Source organism: Ranitomeya imitator, chromosome 1 (assembly GCF_032444005.1).
Source record: "Ranitomeya imitator isolate aRanImi1 chromosome 1, aRanImi1.pri, whole genome shotgun sequence".
Taxonomy (NCBI): domain Eukaryota; kingdom Metazoa; phylum Chordata; class Amphibia; order Anura; family Dendrobatidae; genus Ranitomeya; species Ranitomeya imitator.
In genome coordinates this window covers 381828168-381855200 of record NC_091282.1, presented here as the reverse complement: position 1 = coordinate 381855200, position 27033 = coordinate 381828168, and the positions used below count along the sequence as shown (strand labels likewise).

Here is a 27033-nt window from a genome sequence, read left to right as displayed (position 1 = left end):
CGAAGTTGCGCAGGAGGTACAAGAAGAGTTATTAGATGACCCAGTTCTTGACCCCGATTGGCAGCCATTGGGGGAACAGGGTGCAGGCGGCAGCAGTTCTGAAGCAGAGGAGGAGGAGGGGCCGCAGCAGGCATCAACATCGCCAAAGGTTCCATCTGCCGGGCCCGTATCTTGCCCAAAACGCGTGGCAAAGCCAAAACCTGGTGGAGGACAGCGTGGCCATCCGGTTAAAGCTCAGTCTGCAATGCCTGAAAAGGTATCCGATGCTAGAAAGAGTGCAGTCTGGCATTTTTTTAAACAACATCCAATTGATCAGCGCAAAGTCATCTGTCAAAAATGTTCTACTTCCTTAAGCAGAGGTCAGAATCTGAAAAGTCTCAATACTAGTTGCATGCATAGACATTTAACCACCATGCATTTGAAAGCTTGGACTAACTACCAAACGTCCCTTAAGGTTGTTGCACCCTCGGCCAATGAAGCTAGTCATCAACGCAACATCCCTTCCGGCAGTGTAGGACCACCATTTAGCGCACCACCTGCTGTATCTGTGCAGGTATCTTTGCCAGGCCAAAGCAGTCAGGGTCAGGGAATCACCAGTTTCGTAGTAGGAAACACTGCATCTAGGGCACCGGCGGCAACAATACCATCTCCCACCGTCTCTCAGTCTGCCATGTCCACCGGCACCCCCGCTAGTTCCACGATCTCCAGCTCTCCAGTCCAGCTCACCCTACATGAGACTATGGTTAGAAAAAGGAAATACTTAGCCTCGCATCCGCGTACACAGGGTTTGAACGCCCACATAGCTAGACTAATCTCGTTAGAGATGATGCCCTACCGGTTAGTTGAAAGCGAAGCTTTCAAAGACCTGATGGACTACGCTGTACCACGCTACGAGCTACCCAGTCGACACTTTTTTTCCAGAAAAGCCATCCCAGCCCTCCACCAGCATGTTAAAGAGCGCATCGTCCATGCACTCAGGCAATCTGTGAGCACAAAGGTGCACCTGACAACAGATGCATGGACCAGTAGGCATGGCCAGGGACGTTACGTGTCCATCACGGCACACTGGGTAAATGTGGTGGATTCAGGGTCCACAGGGGACAGCAAGTTTGGGACAGTTCTGCCTAGCCCACGGTCTAGTAAACAGTTGTCTGTAGCCGTTCGCACCCCCTCCTCCTCCTCCTCCTCCTCCTCGTCCTCCTGCAGAAGCAAGAGCTCGTCCACAGACCGCAGTCGCACAAACACTCCATCCGCACCTGCCACTGTTGCACACCAGGTCTCCCATTATGGGGCAGCTACTGGCATACGTCAGCAGGCTGTATTGGCTATGAAGTGTTTGGGCGACAATAGACACACCGCGGAAGTTCTGTCCGAGTTCTTGCAGCAAGAAACGCAGTCGTGGCTGGGCACTGTAGATCTTGAGGCAGGCAAGGTAGTGAGTGATAACGGAAGGAATTTCATGGCTGCCATCTCCCTTTCCCAACTGAAACACATTCCTTGCCTGGCTCACACCTTAAACCTGGTGGTGCAGTGCTTCCTGAAAAGTTATCCGGGGTTATCCGACCTGCTCCTCAAAGTGCGTGGACTTTGCGCACATATCCGCCGTTCGCCTGTACACTCCAGCCGTATGCAGACCTATCAGCGTTCTTTGAACCTTCCCCAGCATCGCCTAATCATAGACGTTGCAACAAGGTGGAACTCAACACTGCACATGCTTCAGAGACTGTGCGAACAGAGGCGGGCTGTTATGTTTTTGTGGGAGGATACACATACACGGGCAGGCAGTAGGATGGCAGACATGGAGTTGTCAGGTGTGCAGTGGTCGAAGATTCAAGACATGTGTCAAGTCCTTCAGTGTTTTGAGGAATGCACACGGCTGGTTAGTGCAGACAACGCCATAATAAGCATGAGCATCCCCCTAATGCGTCTGCTGATGCAAAGTTTGACGCACATAAAGGATCAGGCGTCTGCACCAGAGGAAGAGGAAAGCCTTGATGACAGTCAGCGATTGTCTGGTCAGGGCAGTGTACATGACGAGGTACCGGGCGAAGAGGAGGTGGAGGATGAGGAGGATGATGGGGATGAGTATATTTTTAATGAGGAAGCTTTCCCGGGGGCACGGGAAATTGGTGGCGTGGCAAGGCCGGGTTCTGGTTTTTTGAGGGACACAAGTGACGTAGATTTGCCTGCAACTGCCCCTCAACCAAGCACAACCGCAGATTTGACAACGGGAACTTTGGCCCACATGGCGGATTATGCCTTGCGTATCCTCAAAAGGGACACACGCATTACAAAAATGATGAACGATGACGATTACTGGTTGGCCTGCCTCCTTGATCCTCGCTATAAAGGCAAATTGCAAAATATTATGCCACATGAGAACTTGGAACTAATATTAGCAACAAAACAATCAACTCTTGTTGACCGTTTGCTTCTGGCATTCCCTGCACACAGCGCCCGTGATCGTTCTCACACGAGCTCCAGGGGCCAGCAGACCAGAGGTGTTAGAGGGGCAGAAATCAGAAGTGGCGTTGGCCAGAGGGGTTTTCTGACCAGGTTGTGGAGTGATTTTTCTATGACCGCAGACAGGACAGGTACTGCAGCATCAATTCAAAGTGACAGGAGACAACATTTGTCCAGTATGGTTACAAACTATTTTTCATCCCTTATCGACGTTCTCCCTCAACCGTCATTCCCATTTGATTACTGGGCATCCAAATTAGACACCTGGCCAGAATTGGCAGAATATGCATTGCAGGAGCTTGCTTGCCCGGCAGCTAGTGTCCTATCAGAAAGAGTATTCAGTGCTGCAGGTTCAATACTAACAGAAAAAAGGACTCGTCTGGCTACCCAAAATGTAGATGATCTAACCTTCATTAAAATGAACCACAACTGGATTTCAAAATCTTTTGCCCCACCCTGCCCGGCTGACACCTAGCTTTCCTATGAAAAGGTCTTGCCTGTGGACTATTCTGAATGACTTTTCCAATCTCGTAATTTTCTTCACCTGATTGTCCAGCATACGACATGTTTCCACCTCACGAAATGGCCAAACTCCCCACACGGGGCCGTGCTATCGCCACTTTGCGCTTGGACCCTTGAGAGTGCTGTTTGTCTGAAGAGGTGGGTGTGGCCGCTTTTGGTCGACGGCACTGCCACTGGGTCCCTCATAGTACAATAAAGTGTCTCTGGCGGTGGTGGTGCGCACCCAACGTCAGACACACCGTTGTAATATGAGGGGCCCTGTGCCTGTAACGCCGGCCACAAGACAGTTCCCCCCCCCAGCTCAAACAGTGCTCTACCACTAGCAAAATTATCTCTCACAGCTTCACCAATGTGTAGTCTAGGCGCTGACATCCTTCAATGCCTGGCACTGACAATACCATTGTTTTGACATTTTTGTTATGTTAGGCCTTCGAAGCCTGTCTGCGGTCCCTTCTTTCTACAACTACTACACTGACCAGGCCACTGCTGGCCGTGTTACCCTGGAACCAATTTAAAAGTGCCTACAGTCAGCCCAATTTTGTTATGTTAGGCCTTCGAAGACTGTCTGCCGTCACTCCTTCCACTAGACTTCCACTGACCATACACTGCTGCCCATGTACCCCTGGAACCAATTTAAAGTGCCTACAGCCAGCCCAATTTTGTTATGTTAGGCCTTCGAAGCCTGTCTGCGGTCACTCCTTCCACTAGACTTCCACTGACCAGACCACTGCTGCCCGTGTACCCCTGGAACCAATTTAAAAGTGCCTACAGCCAGCCCAATTTTTTTATTTTAGGCCTTCGATGCCTGTCTGCGGTCCATTCTTTCAACTACTACTACACTGACCAGGTCACTGCTGCCCGTGTACCCCTGGAACCAATTTAAAATTGCCTACAGCCATGTGTTATTATTTTAGGCCTTCGATGCCTGTCTGCGGTCACTCCTTCCACTAGGCCTCCACTGACCACACCACTGCTGCCCGTGTACCCCTGGAACCAATTTAAAATTGCCTACAGCCAGCCCAATTTTTTTATTTTAGGCCTTCGATGCCTGTCTGCGGTCCATTCTTTCAACTACAACTACACTGACCAGGTCACTGCTGCCCGTGTACCCCTGGAACCAATTTAAAAGTGCCTACAGCCAGCTCAAGTTTGTTATGTTAGGCCTTGGAAGCCTGTCTGCGGTCACTCCTTCCACTAGACTTCCACTGACCAGACCACTGCTGCCCGTGTACCCCTGGAACCAATTTAAAATTGCCTACAGCCAGCCCAATTTTTTTATTTTAGGCCTTCGATGCCTGTCTGCGGTCCATTCTTTCAACTACTACTACACTGACCAGGTCACTGCTGCCCGTGTACCCCTGGAACCAATTTAAAATTGCCTACAGCCAGCCCAATTTTTTTATTTTAGGCCTTCGATGCCTGTCTGCGGTCCATTCTTTCAACTACTACTACACTGACCAGGTCACTGCTGCCCGTCTACCCCTGGAACCAATTTAAAATTGCCTACAGCCATGTGTTATTATTTTAGGCCTTCGATGCCTGTCTGCGGTCACTCCTTCCACTAGGCCTCCACTGACCACACCACTGCTGTCCGTGTACCCCTGGAACCAATTTAAAATTGCCTACAGCCATGTGTTATTATTTTAGGCCTTCGATGCCTGTCTGCGGTCACTCCTTCCACTAGGCCTCCACTGACCACACCACTGCTGTCCGTGTACCCCTGGAACCAATTTAAAATTGCCTACAGCCATGTGTTATTATTTTAGGCCTTCGATGCCTGTCTGCGGTCACTCCTTCCACTAGGCCTCCACTGACCACACCACTGCTGTCCGTGTACCCCTGGAACCAATTTAAAATTGCCTACAGCCATGTGTTATTATTTTAGGCCTTTGATGCCTGTCTGCGGTCACTCCTTCCACTAGGCCTCCACTGACCACACCACTGCTGTCCGTGTACCCCTGGAACCAATTTAAAATTGCCTACAGCCATGTGTTATTATTTTAGGCCTTCGATGCCTGTCTGCGGTCACTCCTTCCACTAGGCCTCCACTGACCACACCACTGCTGCCCGTGTACCCCTGGAACCAATTTAAAATTGCCTACAGCCAGCCCAATTTTTTTATTTTAGGCCTTCGATGCCTGTCTGCGGTCCATTCTTTCAACTACTACTACACTGACCAGGTCACTGCTGTCCGTGTACCCCTGGAACCAATTTAAAATTGCCTACAGCCATGTGTTATTATTTTAGGCCTTCGATGCCTGTCTGCGGTCACTCCTTCCACTAGGCCTCCACTGACCACACCACTGCTGTCCGTGTACCCCTGGAACCAATTTAAAATTGCCTACAGCCATGTGTTATTATTTTAGGCCTTCGATGCCTGTCTGCGGTCACTCCTTCCACTAGGCCTCCACTGACCACACCACTGCTGTCCGTGTACCCCTGGAACCAATTTAAAATTGCCTACAGCCAGCCCAATTTTTTTATTTTAGGCCTTCGATGCCTGTCTGCGGTCCATTCTTTCAACTACTACTACACTGACCAGGTCACTGCTGCCCGTGTACCCCTGGAACCAATTTAAAATTGCCTACAGCCATGTGTTATTATTTTAGGCCTTCGATGCCTGTCTGCGGTCACTCCTTCCACTAGGCCTCCACTGACCACACCACTGCTGCCCGTGTACCCCTGGAACCAATTTAAAATTGCCTACAGCCAGCCCAATTTTTTTATTTTAGGCCTTCGATGCCTGTCTGCGGTCCATTCTTTCAACTACTACTACACTGACCAGGTCACTGCTGCCCGTGTACCCCTGGAACCAATTTAAAATTGCCTACAGCCAGCCCAATTTTTTTATTTTAGGCCTTCGATGCCTGTCTGCGGTCCATTCTTTCAACTACTACTACACTGACCAGGTCACTGCTGCCCGTCTACCCCTGGAACCAATTTAAAATTGCCTACAGCCATGTGTTATTATTTTAGGCCTTCGATGCCTGTCTGCGGTCACTCCTTCCACTAGGCCTCCACTGACCACACCACTGCTGTCCGTGTACCCCTGGAACCAATTTAAAATTGCCTACAGCCATGTGTTATTATTTTAGGCCTTCGATGCCTGTCTGCGGTCACTCCTTCCACTAGGCCTCCACTGACCACACCACTGCTGTCCGTGTACCCCTGGAACCAATTTAAAATTGCCTACAGCCAGCCCAATTTTTTTATTTTAGGCCTTCGATGCCTGTCTGCGGTCCATTCTTTCAACTACTACTACACTGACCAGGTCACTGCTGCCCGTGTACCCCTGGAACCAATTTAAAATTGCCTACAGCCATGTGTTATTATTTTAGGCCTTCGATGCCTGTCTGCGGTCACTCCTTCCACTAGGCCTCCACTGACCACACCACTGCTGTCCGTGTACCCCTGGAACCAATTTAAAATTGCCTACAGCCAGCCCAATTTTTTTATTTTAGGCCTTCGATGCCTGTCTGCGGTCCATTCTTTCAACTACTACTACACTGACCAGGTCACTGCTGCCCGTGTACCCCTGGAACCAATTTAAAATTGCCTACAGCCAGCCCAATTTTTTTATTTTAGGCCTTCGATGCCTGTCTGCGGTCCATTCTTTCAACTACTACTACACTGACCAGGTCACTGCTGCCCGTCTACCCCTGGAACCAATTTAAAATTGCCTACAGCCATGTGTTATTATTTTAGGCCTTCGATGCCTGTCTGCGGTCACTCCTTCCACTAGGCCTCCACTGACCACACCACTGCTGTCCGTGTACCCCTGGAACCAATTTAAAATTGCCTACAGCCATGTGTTATTATTTTAGGCCTTCGATGCCTGTCTGCGGTCACTCCTTCCACTAGGCCTCCACTGACCACACCACTGCTGTCCGTGTACCCCTGGAACCAATTTAAAATTGCCTACAGCCATGTGTTATTATTTTAGGCCTTCGATGCCTGTCTGCGGTCACTCCTTCCACTAGGCCTCCACTGACCACACCACTGCTGTCCGTGTACCCCTGGAACAAATTTAAAATTGCCTACAGCCAGCCCAATTTTTTTATTTTAGGCCTTCGATGCCTGTCTGCGGTCCATTCTTTCAACTACTACTACACTGACCAGGTCACTGCTGCCCGTGTACCCCTGGAACCAATTTAAAATTGCCTACAGCCATGTGTTATTATTTTAGGCCTTCGATGCCTGTCTGCGGTCACTCCTTCCACTAGGCCTCCACTGACCACACCACTGCTGCCCGTGTACCCCTGGAACCAATTTAAAATTGCCTACAGCCAGCCCAATTTTTTTATTTTAGGCCTTCGATGCCTGTCTGCGGTCCATTCTTTCAACTACTACTACACTGACCAGGTCACTGCTGCCCGTGTACCCCTGGAACCAATTTAAAATTGCCTACAGCCAGCCCAATTTTTTTATTTTAGGCCTTCGATGCCTGTCTGCGGTCCATTCTTTCAACTACTACTACACTGACCAGGTCACTGCTGCCCGTCTACCCCTGGAACCAATTTAAAATTGCCTACAGCCATGTGTTATTATTTTAGGCCTTCGATGCCTGTCTGCGGTCACTCCTTCCACTAGGCCTCCACTGACCACACCACTGCTGTCCGTGTACCCCTGGAACCAATTTAAAATTGCCTACAGCCATGTGTTATTATTTTAGGCCTTCGATGCCTGTCTGCGGTCACTCCTTCCACTAGGCCTCCACTGACCACACCACTGCTGTCCGTGTACCCCTGGAACCAATTTAAAATTGCCTACAGCCAGCCCAATTTTTTTATTTTAGGCCTTCGATGCCTGTCTGCGGTCCATTCTTTCAACTACTACTACACTGACCAGGTCACTGCTGCCCGTGTACCCCTGGAACCAATTTAAAATTGCCTACAGCCATGTGTTATTATTTTAGGCCTTCGATGCCTGTCTGCGGTCACTCCTTCCACTAGGCCTCCACTGACCACACCACTGCTGCCCGTGTACCCCTGGAACCAATTTAAAATTGCCTACAGCCAGCCCAATTTTTTTATTTTAGGCCTTCGATGCCTGTCTGCGGTCCATTCTTTCAACTACTACTACACTGACCAGGTCACTGCTGCCCGTGTACCCCTGGAACCAACATCAGAAAATATAAAAATAAGTATTTTGCTTATAAAAAAGAAAATACTGGTGAGATATCAAATGCAGACATTTTAACATTAAAAACAAACACACAACTAAAATCTGGTACAGTACTAAAAATGGCCACCAGCTACAATTACTTTCTCCTGCAAGTAGTTAACTGAAAGTTTTTTTAAATTGAAAACACACATATGGCATCCACCGAGTGTTGTCCTGTCGCGTCTTCTTTATATTATTGCCGAGAAGATGCAAAATAATGAAAATAATAAAATCATTAATTACCAAAATAATAGAGAAAGTCAACACCACATTGCAAATAAACATTCATTCCAAATAAAGAAGCAGGGCGCGTCCGAGGGTGAGTATATACCTAATAAGAATCTAATCACCCTCGGACGCGCAATGCTTATTTCCAACAGCCTTCCTTCCTAAGAATCATCCCTTCCGTGGTGTAGAGAGACGTTGTGTTACACTCCAAGGTGTTCCCCAGGTTGCCTTTCCTGAGCTTCGATCTACCGGCTCTCGTTTAGTAGTTGTTGGAAACTACGCTGCATTAGGCCTTCAAATTGGGTATGGGGTGTAGAGAGATGGTGTGTTCCACTCCAAGGTGTTCCCCAGGTTGCCTTTCCTGAGCTTCGATCTTCCGGCTCTCGTTTAGTAGTTCTTGGAAACTACACTGCATTAGGCCTTCAAATTGGGTATGGGGTGTAGAGAGAGGGTGTGTTACACTCCAAGGTGTTCCCCAGGTTGCCTTTCCTGAGCTTCGATATTCCGGCTCTCGTTTAGTAGTTGTCGGAAACTACGCTGCATTAGGCCTACAAATTGGGTATGGGGTGTAGAGAGAGGGTGTGTTACACTCCAAGGTGTTCCCCAGGTTGCCTTTCCTGAGCTTCGATCTTCATGCTCTCGTTTAGTAGTTGTCGGAAACTACGCTGCATTAGGCCTACAAATTGGGTATGGGGTGTAGAGAGAGGGTTTGTTACACTCCAAGGTGTTCCCCAGGTTGCCTTTCCTGAGCTTCGATCTTCCGGCTCTCGTTTAGTAGTTGTTGGAAACTACGCTGCATTAGGCCTTCAAATTGGGTATGGGGTGTAGCGAGAGGGTGTGTTACACTCCAAGGTGTTCCCCAGGTTGCCTTTCCTGAGCTTCGATCTTCCGGCTCTCGTTTAGTAGTTCTTGGAAACTACACTGCATTAGACCTTCAAATTGGGTATGGGGTGTAGAGAGAGGGTGTGTTACACTCTAAGGTGTTCCCCAGGTTTCCTTGCCATTGCTTCGGTCTTCCGACTCTCGTTTAGTAGTTGTAGAAAAGTACACTGCATTAGGCCATACAAAATGGGTATGGGGTGGAGAGAGATGGTGTGTTACACTCCAAGGTGTTCCCCAGGTTGCCTTTCCTGAGCTTCTATCTTCAGGCTCTCATTAAATTGTGGTTAAATGGAACAACTGCATTTGGCGTACTAGTTGGTTTGGGGCCTACTATCGGTGTCTGCCACTCCTTGCTGTTCTCCTCCACTGAACAAAGCTGTGCCGCCTGTTTACTACGGTTGCCAATTTTGAACTGCATTTCGACTACTTACTGATTTGGCCCTACTCTCTGTGTCAGCCTCTCATTCCAGTTGTCCTCCACTGCAATGCCCCCTGGTTATTCCTGTGTTACCAATTTTGAACTGCATTTAGCCCACTTTCTTCTTTGGGCCTATATCTGTGTTTCCACTTCATCGTGCCCATTGCCCAGCCAGTGATAGATGAGTCTGCTGGTACATTGACCCATAACGCAACATTCCCCGTGCACGCTACACAACAACATTGTGACCCTGCTGAAAGTCAGGTTGCTCTTCCCGCATACCATACCACCTTACACGGGGACAAAGAGGAAGGTGCAGATGAAAGTGCAGGTTCCTTCATCAGGTGGGGGGAGGAATACTAGTTGGCGACGTCACTGGCACAGGGCCTCTCATAGTACGCAAAAGTGTTGCTGCCGGTGGGAGGCGCCCCCGCCGTGCAAACACACCGCTGTACTTTGAGGGGCCCTGTGCCAGTGCCAATGCCAACGAGTGGGCCCCCCCTGCTTGCTCAGGTTCACAGCACTTGCAAAGTTGAAATACTTACCTCTCCCTGCTCCACTGCCGTGACGTGGTCCAGATTTCCTGGGCCCACTAATTACTTGAACCAGCCCTACCCCCCACAACTTTAGCCAAATGACCCCCAATTTCAAATGCCTTCCAATTATTATAAGGTAAATTACGCTTGACAAGCTTCATTAAGAAGAATGGATGGTTTTGACATTAAAATGGGCACTCTAGGTGTTTTCCTGGCCCCCACTCACTGCCGACTATGCTGCCCCATTGACTTGCATTGGGTTTCGTGTTTCGGTCGATCCCGACTTTACGTCATAATCGGCCGATTTCACTCGACCCGACTTTGGACATAGTCGGGTTTCGCAAAACCCGGCTCGACTCTAAAAAGGTCAAGGTCGCTCAACTCTAGTCACAGCCTAAGAGCTACCTACCCCAAAAAATAGAAGCAGGAAAGCTATCTTGCCTCAGAGAAAATCCCCAAAGGACAGATTAGCCCCCCACAAATAATGACGGTGAGTGGAGAGGGAAAAGACATACACAGAATGAAACCAGGATGAGCACAGGAGGCCAGTCTAGCTAAATAGATAGGACAGGATGGAATACTGTGCGGTCAGTATAAAACACTACAAAAAATCCACGCAGAGTTTACAAAAATCTCCACACCTGACTAAAGGCGTGGAGGGTAAATCTGCTTCCCAGAGCTTCCAGCAAGACAGAATTAATTCATACTGATAAGCTGGACAAACGTAGAAAGCACAGAACGGATAAGTCCACAATCTATGGACAGAAAAGAGCAAGCAAAAACTTAGCTTTGCTGAACTGGTCAGGATAACAGGGAAATCCAAAGAGATGTGAATCCAACCAGGAACCATTTACAAGTGGCACTGGCTGAAGGAAAGAGCCAGGCCTAAATAGCAGAGCAGAAGAGACGATAAGTGGAGGCAGCTGATGACAGCTAACTCCAAGGAACAGCCATACCACTTGAAACCCCAAGAGGGAGCCCAAGAGCAGAACTCACAAAAGTGCCACTTACAACCACCGGAGGGAGCCCAAGAGCGGAATTCACAACAGAAAACCACTAATAAGATAAATCAGGAAAAATGTGCAGCAGGCAGCACTAATTGAAAAAAGGACAATGGAACAGTATGAGGCAGGCACACTGAGCTGTCTACAAACGGCTGTGGCTGCAGAACAGACTACAGAGTGAGCTGCACTCACACAGACACCTTGCAGACAGCCGTGAACTGTGCTGCAAGGCCTAAAAAAGCTCCTCTATGTACTCATATATAGTGTTTTTCCACAATGTAGCAGGATACGGATGGAAACCCACTAATAGGATAAATCAGAACAAAATGTGCAGCAGACAGCACTAATTGAAAAAAGGACAATGGAACAGTATGAGGCAGTGACGCACACTGAGCTGTCTACAACCGGCTGTGGCTGCAGAACAGACTACAGAGTGAGCTACACTCACACAGAGACCTTGCAGACACCCGTGAACAGCGCTGCAAGGCAAAAACAAGGTTCTCACACAGCGGTTGCTAAAATAGCCTGGGTAAAGCACAATGAAGCAAATCGCTATCTCAAACTGGCCCTCAGTCAGAACACAGCGTCCTGTCCCTAACTGAATTCACAGCAGAGTGAACCCAAAATGGCGGCGGCGCCTTTTATAGTGCATCATTACATCATTTCAGCAGCCAATCACAGCCATGCCAGTAGTTACATGACCAACATGCATAACAGGATGTGCCCACACTTCTTAGGCTTTCTCATTGACTGAATTAAATCAAACAGGCTCATTGAATTATGGGAACTTCCGATTCCGGTATCCGAAATTGAGAAAGTATCGGAACTCAGTATCGGAATTCCAATACCGCGAATATCGGCTGATACCCGATATTTGCAGTATCGGAATGCTCAACACTAATCATAAGATATGTTACAAATTCTTTACATTAAGACACAAAAGCGCACAGAGAGGTCAAAAAATACTCTGTTGTAAAAAAGTTTTTTGTTTTTGGTTCTATAATTGTTCTCTTGTTTCTACAAGACTGGGGAGTCCACCACTCCTCTGTGGGTCATTTGCATTGTAGCTGTTCCATCTTGCAAGTTCCAGATGGATATTTTCTCTCTGAACCCTGCTCATACAGGTACTATACAGATGATCAGGTTTTTAAATACATCAGATAGGGAATATATACATTAGATAGGACTGCTCTATTATGGGTATACCTTGGCGATTGGTGAAGCAGCTTAACATACTTTTTTTTGCAAAAAAACGTATTAACTAAATACCCTGCATTTTTTTCATTTTTTGACTAGCACTTGCTTATTTACTGTGACTTTTTTACAACAGAGTATTTTTTTTACCTCTCTGTGCGCTGTTGTGTCTTCAAGTTCTTTGGTGGTGTGAACAGGTTTCTACAGACTTGTTCACTGTGCAAGTAGCCCATGTGTTTTTGGTTCTATAATTGTTTTCTTGTTTCTACAAGACTGGGGAGTCCACCACTCCTCTGTGGGTCATTTGCATTGTAGCTGTTCCATCTTGCAAGTTCCACATGGATATTTTCTCTCTGAACCCTGCTCATACAGGTACTACACAGATGATCAGGTTTTTAAATACATCAGATAGGGAATATATACATTAGATAGGACTGCTCTATTATGGGTATACCTTGGCGATTGGTGGAGCAGCTTAACATACTTTTTTTTTTTTGCAAAAAAACGTATTAACTAAATACCCTGCATTTTTTTTTTCATTTTTTGACTAGCACTTGCTTATTTACTGTGACTTTTTTTACAACAGAGTATTTTTTGACCTCTCTGTGCGCTTTTGTGTCTTCAAGTTCTTTGGTGGTGTGAACAGGTTTCTACAGACTTATTCACTGTGCAAGTAGCCCATGTGTTTTTGGTTCTAAAATTCTTTACATTAGTAGCACGTATATAAAGTTTCAAGAACAGTAATATCTTACATCAAAAAAGTATAAACAACATAAAAGTTAATATTTCCCATAAAGATGAAAGCAAAAGATGGATCGATCTGCCCTACATTCAAACGTATTTACAGTGTGTGAGGGAACCATAACTGAGTCAGATATCAGAGCTTCCAAGTGGAAATGCAGACTATGAAACATCAAAACATGTTATTTTAAAAATATGTTTGTTATTCAGTGTTCCCACAGACAAATGAAATTCCATTACAAAACGACAGGGCTTGTGTTTTCTGGCAAATATCTCATAACATAAAATTAGTGCAGTTGAGTCACAACTAAACAGATCCAACATGATCACATATTCTACTCCATCCCTGCACCAAGTCTTCTTGTTATCAGCGTTATAGCTCTTAGAATGGGCTTAGGTATGGATGTAAAAGCAAGCTTTTTAGGCCTGCATTCTAACTTATTACAATTCCTAAAATCCATATATTTTTTGCATTTTCTATAAAATGTCATAAGTGAACCAGCTAATGTATAACTTGTGGTGCTGAGAGGAACAGTTTTAAGTATTTGAAATTCCTCCATGCACACAATACATAGCTGTTGGCCAAACAACATCTTCAGGTACTTTAAATTCCCTTAATCATTCAGCCATCAATTAGGTCTCCCAAATCCACCATATACTGGAATGCTCAACGGAGTACTGTTGTGTTCTCTATGAGAGAGACTGCCAGACTCCTCATGCAGGGGATTATCTATGAGCTGTTGGGAAATCCAACAGCTGTGATGCAGAAATACTTGGCACTCATACAGATGTGTTCAAGAGCTTAGAAAAATATTTAGAATTGAGAGTCCTCAGTGGTTGATACCTTTTAATGGCTAACTGAAAAGATGGTAACAAATTGCAAGCTTTCGAGACTACACAGGCCTCTTCATCAGGCAAAAACCAAAACAAATTCTAAAGAATCATATATTTATGCACAACATAGCAAAGAAAAAAAAAAAAGGGAAAAACCATGGATAAGTCAGACCATGGATAAGACAGGTGACATGAATCAGAATTACCATGAGTGATAAACAGTTATGTCCATAAATATTGGGCCAGTTCTTAGATAAGGATTGTCTTATTGGGGTCTTGTTCTGTTGTGATGACCTCTCATAGTCTGAGAGGCAAGTTCCTTAGTTGATGTAAAAAGACATAAATCCATGCGACACATTCATTCCTGCATTAAGACTGTCAAAGGTCGTCATAAGTTTATATTCCCAGACTCTTCTGTCTCTCTGAGATTTGAAGCTACCTTTTAACACAAGTAATTTCATGTCTGTAATGTTATGATTTGGGAGACAAAAATGTATTGCCACAGGTAGATCCATTCTTTTTTCTCTTATTGTATGGCGATGAGAGTTCATTCTTGTTCTCAGTTTTTGCCCTGTCTCCCCCACATACAGACCCCCAATTGGACATTTAGTACAAATAATTAAGTACACCACATTACAAGTGACGCAGCTGAAAGTACCTGGTATCTTGTAGTCCTGATGTGAATTGGGGATCTTTATCTTGTCCGTGGTCATTATAAATGGACAGGTTTTACATTTTTTCTGGTTGCAAGGAAAGGTTCCTGCTGGTGTAGGAGAGGACAGGGAGCATCTGACAATGATGCTTCTTAGATTTGGGGGCTGCCTAAAACACAGTAGTGGGGGGTCTGGAAAAATGGATTGTAAGCGGGCATCTTTTTGTAGTAAAGGTTGTAATTTCTGTGCAGCTCCCCTTAGCACCTCGAGATTTGGATTGTAGGTAACCACTAGAGGTACCCGGTTATTTTCTTCTTTAGCTTTGTAATGTAGCAGGTGATTCCTTGATATTCTGGTGGCTCTTGTGATCTGGTTTTCAATTGTTCTTGGATGGTAGCCCTGGTTCAAAAAGGTCTTTCTGAGGAGAGAGCTTATTTATTGAGTGAAGAAATTCCCGAGATAAATGAGACATTTCGGTCAATACCTGACCTTCATCAGTCATCTGGATAGAGGAGATCTGTGAGGCAGCACACTGTGTGGGAGTCTGCAGTGTCAACTGCTAAGACAGGAAGCGCTTGGGGTAATCCAACAGGCTGAATCATTTTCTCCTTCAACATCATCATATTAGGGAAGAGTTGGGAGGCCATCATATACATTAGACTGTCGATAGATCCTGCCATCAGCAGATTCGGACAATATTAGTATAATGTTTATGGGGGGCGTTAAGTGTCTTGAATTTGCCCTGTCATAATATTACTTGATTTACTTGGACAGTGACCTGTCAGCAGTCTGCATTATGAATAGCTAATCAGAGCACCACATAAAGACTCCCCACAGCCCCGCCCCAGAGCACGAGCATATCATTAACTCAAAGCTGAAAATAAACATTAAACAACAACCACAAGACAAATTCAAGACCAAGGTATCATTGTAATCAGTATAATGGTGCCAGCCTGACACTGTAGGTTACTGTGCACAATCCTGCTGACAGGTTCCCTTTAACTCTCATTCATTAAAATTCACCTAAGACACAGCCTACCATGCTTAGCATAGAAATAATGCAGACAGGATCTGTGTATTACCAGTATGGAAATTAATAAAAATAATAAAACAAATTACTACAATGCTTAAAAAGAGAAAAAAATATGATGAATAAGATTTATTATTTCTCATTATACTCCTTACAAATTCGGTTAGTGTGTCTCTTGTGCAGCATCACTAAGGGGCAATACTGTTTTAAAGTACGAACAATTAACCACGATTTGCTTTAAAGGGAATCTGTCACCCCATTTTTCATCTATAAACTGTGGCCACCGGCATCATGGGCTTATCTACAGCATTCTGTGGATAAGCCCCCTGATGTAGCCTGAAAGATAAGAAAAAACAAGTTAGATTATACTCACCCAGGGGCGGTCCTGGTGCGGTCCGGTCCGATGGGTGTCGCAGGTCCGGATCCGGCGCCTCCCATATTCATACGATAACGTCGTCTTCTTTGCTTTCTGTCGCTGCTCCTGCACAGGTGTACTTTATCTGCTCTGTTGAGGGCAGCGCAAAGTACTGCAGTGCGCAGGTGTCGGGAAAGGTCAGAGAACATGAAGATGAATATGGGAGGCGCCGGACCTGGTCCGCCTCTGAGTGAGTATAATCTAACTTGTTTTTCTTATCTTTCAGGTTACAGTGGGGGCTTATCTACAGAATTACAGAATGCTGTAGATAAGCTCCTGATGGCAGTGGCCTTAGTTTATAGGCGAAAAATGGGGTGACAGATTCCCTTTAAAGGGAATCTGTCACCAAGTTTTTGCCACCTAATCTGATAGTACCATGATATAGAGACAGAAACCCTAATTCCAGTGAAGTATTACTTACTGAGCTGCTTGCTGTCATTTCAATACATTCAGTGTTTTATCAGCAGGAGAGTATCACTATAGGAATAGTAAATCTGCTACCATGTTGTCCTCCACATTTATGAGCTCTGTATAACCATGCCTCCAGAACTGATTGGCAGTTTTCTGCCTGTGGTAGGGGTTATACAGAGCTCAGTATCTAGAGAACTGGTAGATCTGTAGCAAATAAAACAGATACCGAGTTGCTTGGTGCAAAGTGAGACATCGCTGGAATCAGGGTCTCCGCCTCTACAACATCTGCTCTAACATGGGGTAGCAAAAACCTAAATACAGGTTCCTTTAACAAGACTTTATTTCAATATGCTTTGTCACACATTAACATCAGATTTGCTGCAAATGATTACCTTCAGGACTTTTGCTAAGAAAACATCTTCTAGATGTGTGGCAAATCCTTCACTTATCCATTCTTCTGTCCAGTCACGTGCACCAATGGCCAACCCAAACCAAGCATGTGCGATTTCATGGCAGACACGTGAAATGCAGAGCGGATTTCCTCCAGACAGCACACTTTGTGCTAGATAAATAATGTGTGGGCTGGGTCAGAAAAATAAGAAGCAAATTACATATTGGGCATTAACTTGTTGTAGCATGAACATTTCATCTATTATGTCCTCTTTATTAGCTTTGTCATATCATCATTCACATATGCATGCCAGGTTCTCGCAAGTAAATTTGCAACACAGAAAATCGTATTATACACTATATACACACTCCCTATCTCATTGTGTTTTAGTATTAAGACATAAAAAATAAAAACATCTAATCCTTAACCTTTTTTTTTTTAATTAGTTAAACGCAGATGAACAACAGATGTTGTTGTTACACAGGGCAAATTACACTGTGTCATTAACAAAATCTAGGCTAAAATGCAAAAGCAGTATGTGAAAAATGAAGTACACCCCATGATTCAATAGCTTGTAGAACCACTTTAAGTCATTGTTTTCTGCACAATTATATCAGTTTTTCACATCGTTCTGGAGAAATTTTCCCCTACTCTTCTTAACACTGAGTGCAAAATTATTACGCAAGTATTTTCACTGTATCATCGTTTTTATGCAGATTTTCCAACTCCGCGCTGTATAAACTTGAACACTCATTGGTTTGAAGCGCATCAGGTAATTTGTATTTATGTAATTAGGTATATACAGAGCAGACATCTTGTTTTAGCGCCATTGAGACACTGTAACAGCGCAGAGAGGCTGCTCCGGACGCTGGCACTGTTAGCGGCAAGATTTTAGCTACTTAGCAAGGTGGTTGTATATCAGTCAGACAGTGTAGCTAGCTAGTTTACAGGGTGGCTGTTAAATTTACCTTCCAGCATTTTTTTTTTGGCCACAGACAAAGCCAGCAGGGCACATATCCTACAAGTGTGTTGTGCACTGCTTCTATTGTGCTCCATGCACGAGTATAGGATTCTAAATAAAATAAATTCAGTAGCTAAATGTGAAACAGCCTGCTGTATCCCACCTTGATATTTTGTGCTGTGGTGATATGAAACTGTCTGCTGACCTATGGCACATAAAAAAAAAACATTATAATTTTTCAGTTGCAAAAAGTTAGCCCATCGTATCACACTTTGTCACTTTGATGGGTTGAAATTAAGCTGTAGAGGCCTGATCCAGAGGCCATCCAAAAATTCTTGTGTTGCTATCATCATACAAAAGGGGACCTGTCTTTAAAATAGTATGTAGCATCTAGTGTGTTAAAGAGGCCTGATCCAGAGGCCACTAAAAACATTTTCTGTTCCTAGTGTCATACAGTAGGGACATCTCACATTCAAATAGTTTGTAGTATCTAGTGTGTTATAGAGGCCTGACACAGAGGCCACCAAAAAATTGCTCTATTTATTGTGTCATACAGTAGGGGACATCGGACATTCAAATTGTTTGTAGCATATATTCTCTCTCATATAGGCCTCATCCACACTCAAACAATTCTTTCTTCTGTGACTAATGCGATACAGCATGACATATTTCACCTTGGAATTTACTGTCGCTAAAATACAGCTGTTTGCAGAGGTGGTGCACAGTTTAAAATCTATTTTTTTTAGCTGGTAATACAGTGCTCCTTCCACACTATCGGAGAAACATGCCTTGGAAAAAGTGAGGCCATTGTGGAGGGGATTTAGGCTTGATGTTCAAGGTGTACGTGGGGTAGGTGGTAAGGTTAGTGAAAACACTAATGAACCATCAACGTCACATCCTATGCAAAGACATCTGACAACTTCTGTTACTGGACGGACTAGTCCACTACCTTTCTTTGGCAGATGCACAGTGGTACGCCTTGTTGAGGTCCAGAAAGAGCATGTGCTGAAGTGGATGGCAAGTGCATTTTCAAGTGGCCTCTCCTCCTCTTCCTCCACCTCAACATCACACCCAGTACAATCCACAGAGGTGGCACCCAAATTCCCCTTGCTTCCCCCCATATCCCAACTCTTCAAACATACAACTGACTGTACAGAACCAAATGGATGAGTCTGAAGAGCTGTTCATACATTCCCTGCCATGATCATCAGAAGTGTACTCAAAAGCTTCACAGAGTCAAGAGGAGTAAATCTGCACTGATGCCCCAAATTTTTTTAGCTTGGATCCAGGGAAGGACGAAGTAGGGTCCGAGCAGCATCCTTACCCTCATCATCAGATGTTAATCCCTGGGGAGGGAGATGATCCTGATGAGACTAAGATATCGGAGGCTCACACACACTGTACTGTGCTGTCAGGGCAGGGAAAGGAAGAGGGCAACTCCAAGGGCGAGAAGTGTGATAACACAGAGGATGATGATGATAAGGTGTTAGAACCCAGTTGGCATGAACATAGAAGCACACACCTGAGTAGGTCATCTTAGGAGGAAGACGAGGAGGTTATTTTTCACCGTACCTCACAGACATGTAGTGATGCAGCCACGGCGAGCAATGCATCTTCAGCCATAACTGTGGCTGTGACCAGACCAGCAACATCCGCGGGTCTGCAGCTCACAGGGGTGGCAAGGGTTGTCTTGCCTGGAACGTTATTGACACTGCAAATGATGTGCCAACTCACGTAATCTGCCAGCTTTGCAAAAAAAACTAGGCAGAGGTAAAAAGTGCAATAATTTGACTACTACATGTATGAATGTTCACATGAGCAATCAACATGCATTAAACTGGAAATCCCACTGCAGAAAAATGCGGACCTCAACAACCATCAGCAGCCCCATCAAATGCATCTGCTGTTTCTTCCTTATCCTCTGTAACTGTGCCAATGATTGAGATGCAGATCTTCGACCACAGAACCTAGGGTTCTTTACCTGCTCCAGTCATGCTGACTGAGAGCTTGCCATCAGATGTAACAGATGCGGACATACCTGCTGTTTTTGACCCATCGCAGAAAATGAGCACACCACAACTTTTGCAATCCACAGTAACTTCTACTCCTGCACCTGTCTTTTGATCCAGCAGTTTATCCAGTTCACTGTACTCTGCCCTCTCCCAGCACTGCAGCCAGCCCACGGTACCACAGTTGTGGTCACGTAAAAGATTGTTTCCTCCTACGCATGACAAAGCTAAGAGGTTGATCTCCACCATCTCCAATCTGTTGGCCATGGAAATGCTGCCTTTCAGCCTGGTAGATACAGATGGTTTCCAAAAGCTGATGGCCGTCACAATCCCCCAGTATCAATTGCCCAGTTGCCATTACTCTTCTAAGAGAGCTCTGCCAGCGCTACACCAGCATGTCGCAGACAACATCACCCATTTCTTGACTAAATCTATGCCTGCCAGGGTGCATTTCACCACAGATACGTGGATGAATAAGCATGGATAAGGGTGTTACATCTCGCTGGGTGGGCACTGGGTGACTTTGGTGGCTGTGGGGGCAGGTGCTGCTCCACAAGTCTTGGAATCCCAAAGGCTTTGCAGGACAAACCTCTACATTTAACACTTCCACTGCTTCTGCCTCCTCTAGGGCCTCCATCTGCGCCCTCAACCTCTGCCTTAACAAAATACGTGTTCCAATACTGCAGAGTGAATCCCCACCACCTCCGTACTGCGTAGCCAGAACTCACCGCAATTAGGCAGTGTTAAAATTAATATGCCTTGGAGATCGCAGTCATACAGCTGAAGAGATGTGAGCAACTCTCCAGGCTGAGTTTAATCAATGTTGTCTCTGCTGAACCTGCATCCAGGGAAGGCCATGTTCAATAATGGTGCAAACCTGATGGCGGCCCTATGGTGAGGCAAGCTCACACACGTGCCTTGCATGGCGCACGTTCTCATCCTGGTGGTAAAGAGTTTTTCTCTGCCACTAACATGGCCTAAGTGAGCTGCTCCAGAAAGTACATAAGTGGTGTGCTCCTTTCCGCCGTTCACACCGCTTGCATTGATACAGAGGATTTGTCCATGCCAGTTAACAGGTTTATATGCAATGTGCGGACACGGTGGAATTCCACTCTGCACATGTTGCAGCGACTGTGGCAGCAGCAACAAGCCATGACGCAGTATGTCATGTTGTGTAGCCTGGGACAATGCAGTACGAATGTGGCACATATCATGTTTACAGAGTGGGCAGTGATTAGCACTGATGCTGCCATCATCAGCATCCCTATTCCGGTCATCTATATGCTGGTACAGACTTTGAATAGCCTGGGAGGAGATGGTGGTCCCAGAAGAAGAGGAAGCAGAGGAGGATGCAGAAGGTCTTTAAGTTCAAGAATATCGTCACACAGGCGGGTGCGATCGAGGGTGGCTGGTGATAACAGAAACTGTTATTGAAAGTGCAAGATCCGAGGAACAAATGGAGGAGGAAGAGGTGATGGGTGAGTCAGATGAAGAGGATAATCCTCCCCTCTCTGTTGTTTGCAGTTGGCAGGAGGGGACGGAGGAAACAAGCCTCATTGTTACCCAGCCACCAAAACAGCATGGGCTTGGACCTCATGATAGAGCCCGACATACGAGTGCCTTCTTGTTGCACTATCTGCAACATGATCCCCGTATAGTTACAATTAAGAAAAATGCTGACTACTGGGTTGCCACTTTATTAGATCCTCGTTATAAAACCAAATTTTGCAAGATGCTTCCTGCCCTAGAAATGGACCAACGAATGCTGGAGTATCGAAACTCGCTTTTACAAAACCTTAAGAGAGCTTTTCCCCCAAGACAGCAGTAAAGCACAGAGTTTGCATTGCAGCTCTAGACATCCAACCTCCGGCACATCAACGTCAAAACATTAGCAGCAGCAGTGGAAGTGGAAGAAGCAATTTCTGTGAGTCCTTTGACACTTTTCAGATCAACTCGTGCACCAGCACAACAAAGTCCAAGTCTTACACGTGGTGAACGAATGGAGAGGATGGTACAGGAATATGTAGAACTGAATATCAACACCATCAGGGAGGGTTTACATAGTAACATAGTAACATAGTTAGCAACACAGTTCAGCCTATATTCTGTCAGAATAAATCCCCAGATCTACACCCTTCTAAAGAACCTAATAGCTGTAAGATATAATATTGTTATGCTCCAGAAAGACATCCAGGCCTCTCTTGAACCCCTCAACTGAGTTCACCATCATCACTGCCTCAGCCAAGGAATTCCAGATTCTCACTGCCCTACCAGTACAGAATCCTCTTCTATGTTGGTGGAAAAACCTTCTCTCCTCCAGACACAGAGAATGCCTGCTTGGACCATTACCTTCCTTGGTATAAACAGATCCTCAGAGAGATATTTGTATTGTCCCCTTATATACTTAAACATCATCATTAGATCGCCCCTCAGTCATCTTTTTTCTAGACTAAATAATCATAATTTTCCTAATCTCTCTGGGTATTGCAGTTCTCCCATCCCCTTTATTAATTTTGTTGCCCTCCTTTGTACTCACTCTAGTGCCAATACTCTTTCCTGAGCACCGGTGCCCAAAACTGTATGCAGTACTCCATGTGCGGTCTAACTAGGGATTTGTACAGAGGCAGTATAATGCTCTCATCATGTGTATCCAGACCTCTTTTAATGCACCCCATGATCCTGTTTGCCTTGGCAGCTGCTGCCTGGCACTGGCTGCTCCATGTAAGTTTATCATTAACTAGGATCCCCAAGTAATTTTCCATGTCAGATTTTCCCAGTGGTTTCCTGTTCAGTGTGTAATGGTGATATTGATTCCTTCTTCTCATGTGTACAACCTTAAATTTATCATTCTTAAACCGCATCTGCCACCTTTCGGCCCATGTTTCCAAATTATCCAGATCTATCTGTAGCAGAATACTATCTTCTCTTGTAGTGACTGCTTCACATTGTTTTATATGATCTGCAAATATCGATATTTTACTGTGTAAACCTTCTACCAGATCGTTAACAAATATGTTGAAGAGAATGGGCCCCAACACCGACCCCTGCGGTACCCCCACTGGTCACAGCGACCCAGTTAGAGAATATACCATTTATAACCACCCTCTGCTTTCTATCACTAAGCCAGTAACTTACCCATTTACACACATTTTCTCCCAGACCCAGCATTCTCATTTTGTGTACCAACCTCTTGTGTGGCACTGTATCAAACGCTTTGGATGTGGTTTATCTTGATTTTTCCAGTCTATAGCTTACCTCTTCAAAAAAACTGATTAGATTGGTTTGACAGGAGCAATTCCTCATAAACCCATGCTGATATGGAGTTAAACAGTTATTCTCATTGAGATAATCCAGAATAACATCCTTCAGAAACCCTTCAAATATTTTACCAACAATAGATGTTAGACTTACTGGCCTATTTAATTTCCAGGTTCACTTTTAGAGCCCTTTTTGAATATTGGTACCACATTTGCTATGCGCCAGTCCTGTGGAACAGACCCTGTCGCAATAGAGTACCTAAATATAAGAAATAATGACTTGTCTATTACATTACGTAGTTCTCTTAGTACTCGTGGGTATATGCCATCTGGACCCAGAGATTTATTTATTTTAATATTATTTAGCTGGTTTCACACCTCTTCTTGGGTTACATTGGTGACCCCAAATATAGAGTTTTCCTTGTCTCTCGGCATTTCAACTAGCATTTCATTTTACACTGTGAATACCATGGAGAAGAAGGTATTTAATATATTAGCTTTTTCCTCATCAGCTACAACTATTCTTTCCTCACAATTTAAAGGGCCTACACTTTTGACATTTTGGTCTTCCAAAAAAAAAAAAAAAGGCCTGAACTCGCCTACTACTATTTCTACTGTGGTGAAATTTATGCCACTTTGGTATAGTCTACAATTATTTTTGGAAATGTGAACACTCCTGGTTGGGTGCCCATCTGCTGGATTGGGTGTAGTGAAAGACCTGTCACTCCCCTTTATACTATTTCTACTGTGATCAAATGGATGCCACTTTTGTGGTGTCTGGCGGTAATTTTTTGAAATATGAACACTCCTTGTTGGGTGTGCATTTGCTGGATTGGGTGTAGTGGAAGACCTGTCGGTCCCTATTGTACTATATCTACTGTGGTGAAATTGTTGCTACTTTGGTGGTATAAGGCCTTCATTTCTTTACATGTTATGAGACAGTGACCGACACTGTTGTAAATGGCCGGTATGTGTCGCAGAGGAGGAGATCCTCTGCGCTGTAAGCCTGAAATGTTGCTCTGGGACCTGTAGTTGCACAATCCTTGTTTTTGTTTATACTAAGGGGGCTTACATGGTTAGCCAGAGAGCTGGGTGGGACTGGCTAAGCACATACACCTACCACCCAATGGGGGTGGTTTCAGCTACATAATGTGACCTTGGTTTGGGTCACATGATCCAGGTTGTAAGGTCCTGTATGAGGTCAGGCCTGTGTGTTGGAAGGTCCTATGAGTGGACAGACTTCCTGAAGAGCACATGGTGAGGCCGTGTACCTGGAAGGTCTCTGCATTGGTAGGTCCTGTCAGTGGACCGGATTTCTGAATAGCACATGGAGAAACCATGGACGTGGATCGTCGCTGTGTTGGAAGGTCCTGTGGGTGGACTGGATTCCTGACTAGCACAGGGTGAAACCATTTACTCACAGAGTCTGTGATGGCACTGCTTTGGGGAAGCCATGGATCTTCTGAGGGTCTGGACTGTCGGGAATGCCCTTGTCCCAATGCATTGGATGAGATGGTGATCCCTGTAAGGCAGCTTCCCTTGAAGCCAGGACTGACGAGGGGTCAGTGTGTGGAGCTGGAGCATATAATCTTATTCGTATTAAACAGGGTGACGAGTGGAAAACTGCATTTAATATGCCCGAAGGCCATTTTGAATACCTAGTGATGCCATTCGGACTCTCTAATGCCCCATCTGTGTTCCAGTCCTTCATGCATGATATCTTTCGGAGTTATCTTGATAAGTTTATGGTTGTATATTTGGATGATATTTAGATTTTTTCCGATGATTGGGAGTCTCATGTGAAACAGGTCAGGATGGTATTTCAGATCCTCCATGATAATGCTTTGTTTGTGAAGGGGTCTAAGTGTCTCTTTGGAGTGCAGAAGGTTTCTTTTTTGGGCTTCATTTTTTCTCCCTCATCTATAGAAATGGATCCGGTTAAGGTTCAGGCCATTCATGATTGGATTCAGCCCACATCTGTGAAGAGCCTTCAGAAATTCTTGGGCTTTGCTAATTTTTATCGTCGTTTCATTGCCAACTTCTCCAGTGTGGTTAAACCTCTGACCGATTTGACGAAGAAAGGCGCTGATGTGACGAATTGGTCCTCTGCGGCTGTTTCTGCCTTTCAGGAGCTTAAACGCCGATTTACTTCTGCCCCTGTGTTGCGTCAGCCGGATGTTTCTCTTCCATTTCAGGTTGAGGTTGACGCGTCTGAGATTGGGGGTAGGGTCCGTTTTGTCTCAGAGGAATTCTGATGGTTCCTTGATGAAACCGTGTGCCTTCTTTTCTTGGAAGTTTTCGCCTGCGGAACGCAATTATGAAATCGGCAATCGGGAGTTGTTGGCTATGAAGTGGGCATTTGAGGAGTGGCGTCATTGGCTTGAGGGGGCCAAGCACCGTATTGTGGTCTTGACCGATCATAAGAATCTGATTTACCTCGAGTCTGCCAAACGACTGAATCCTAGACAGGCTCGATGGTCCCAGTTTTTCTCCCATTTTGATTTTGTGGTCTCGTACCTTCCTGGTCCTAAGAATGTTAAGGCGGATGCCCTCTCTAGGAGTTTTTTTCCTGATTCCCCTGGGGTTCTTGAGCCGGTCGGCATTCTGAAGGAAGGGGTGATTCTTTCTGCCATCTCCCCTGATTTATGACAGGTTCTTCAGGAATTTCAGGCTAATAAACCTGACCGCTGTCCAGTGGGGAAACTGTTTGTTCCTGATAGATGGACTAGTAAAGTGATTTCTGAGGTTCATTGTTCTGTGTTGGCTGGCCATCCTGGGATTTTTGGTACCAGAGATTTGGTTGGTAGGTCCTTTTGGTGGCCTTCTTTGTTGCGGCATGTGCGTTCTTTTGTGCAGTCCTGTGGGATTTGTGCGTGGGCTAAGCCTTGCTGTTCCCGTGCTAGTGGGTTGCTTCTGCCTTTGCCGGTCCCTGAGAGACCTTGGATGCATGTTTCTATGGATTTTATTTCAGATCTTCCGGTTTCCCAGAGGATGTCGGTTATCTGGGTGGTTTGTGACCGGATTTCTAAGATGGTTCATTTGGTACCTTTGCCTAAATTGCCTTCCTCTTCTGATTTGCTTCCGTTGCTTTTTCAGCATGTGGTTCGTTTGCATGGCATCCCGGAGAATATTGTGTCCGATAGAGGTTCCTAGTTTGTTTCTAGGTTTTGGCGGGTCTTTTGTGCTAGGCTGGGCATTGATTTGTCTTTTTCTTCCGCATTTCATCCTCAGACAAATGGCCAGACGGAGCGAACTAATCAGACTTTGGAAACTTATTTGAGATGCTTTGTGTCTGCTGATCAGGATGATTGGGTGGCGTTCTTGCCATTGGCCGAGTTTGCCCTTAATAATCGGGCTAGTTCTGCTATCTTGGTTTCGCCTTTTTTTTGTAATTTTGGTTTTCATCCTCGTTTTTCTTCAGGGCAGGTTGAGCCTTCTGGTTGTCCTGGTGTGGATTCAGTGGTTGACAGGCTGCAGCGGATTTGGGCTCATGTGGTGGATAATTTAGTGTTGTCTCAGGAGGAGGCTCAGCGTTTTGCTAACCGTCGTCGGTTTGTTGGTTCCCGGCTTCGGGTTGGGGATTTGGTCTGGTTGTCTTCCCGTCATGTTCCTATGAAGGTTTCTTCCCCTAAGTTCAAGCCTCGGTTTATTGGTCCTTATAGGATTTCTGAGATTATCAATCCGGTGTATTTTCATTTGGCCCTTCCAGCCTCTTTTTCCATCCATAATGTGTTCCATAGATCTTTGTTGCGGAAGTATGTGGTGCCCGTTGTTCCCTCTGCTGATCCTCCGGCCCCGGTGCTGATTGATGGGGAGTTGGAGTATGTGGTTGAGAAGATTTTGGATTCTCGTTTTTCGAGGCGGAAGCTTCAGTATCTGGTCAAATGGAAAGGTTATGGCCAGGAGGATAATTCTTGGGTT

At 45.4% G+C, this 27033-nt stretch overlaps 1 protein-coding gene across 3 annotated transcripts in view; it reads right to left on the bottom strand.

Moving 5' to 3' along the window:
• Positions 1–27033, bottom strand: part of AOPEP (aminopeptidase O (putative)) — a 1002964-nt gene that overhangs the window by 562740 nt on the left and 413191 nt on the right. For all 3 annotated transcript variants that reach the window (XM_069762004.1, XM_069762007.1, XM_069762010.1), the window contains exon 6: positions 16887–17076. In XM_069762004.1, coding sequence (XP_069618105.1) covers positions 16887–17076 — 190 coding nt within the window. The remainder of the gene's footprint in view (positions 1–16886; positions 17077–27033) is intronic.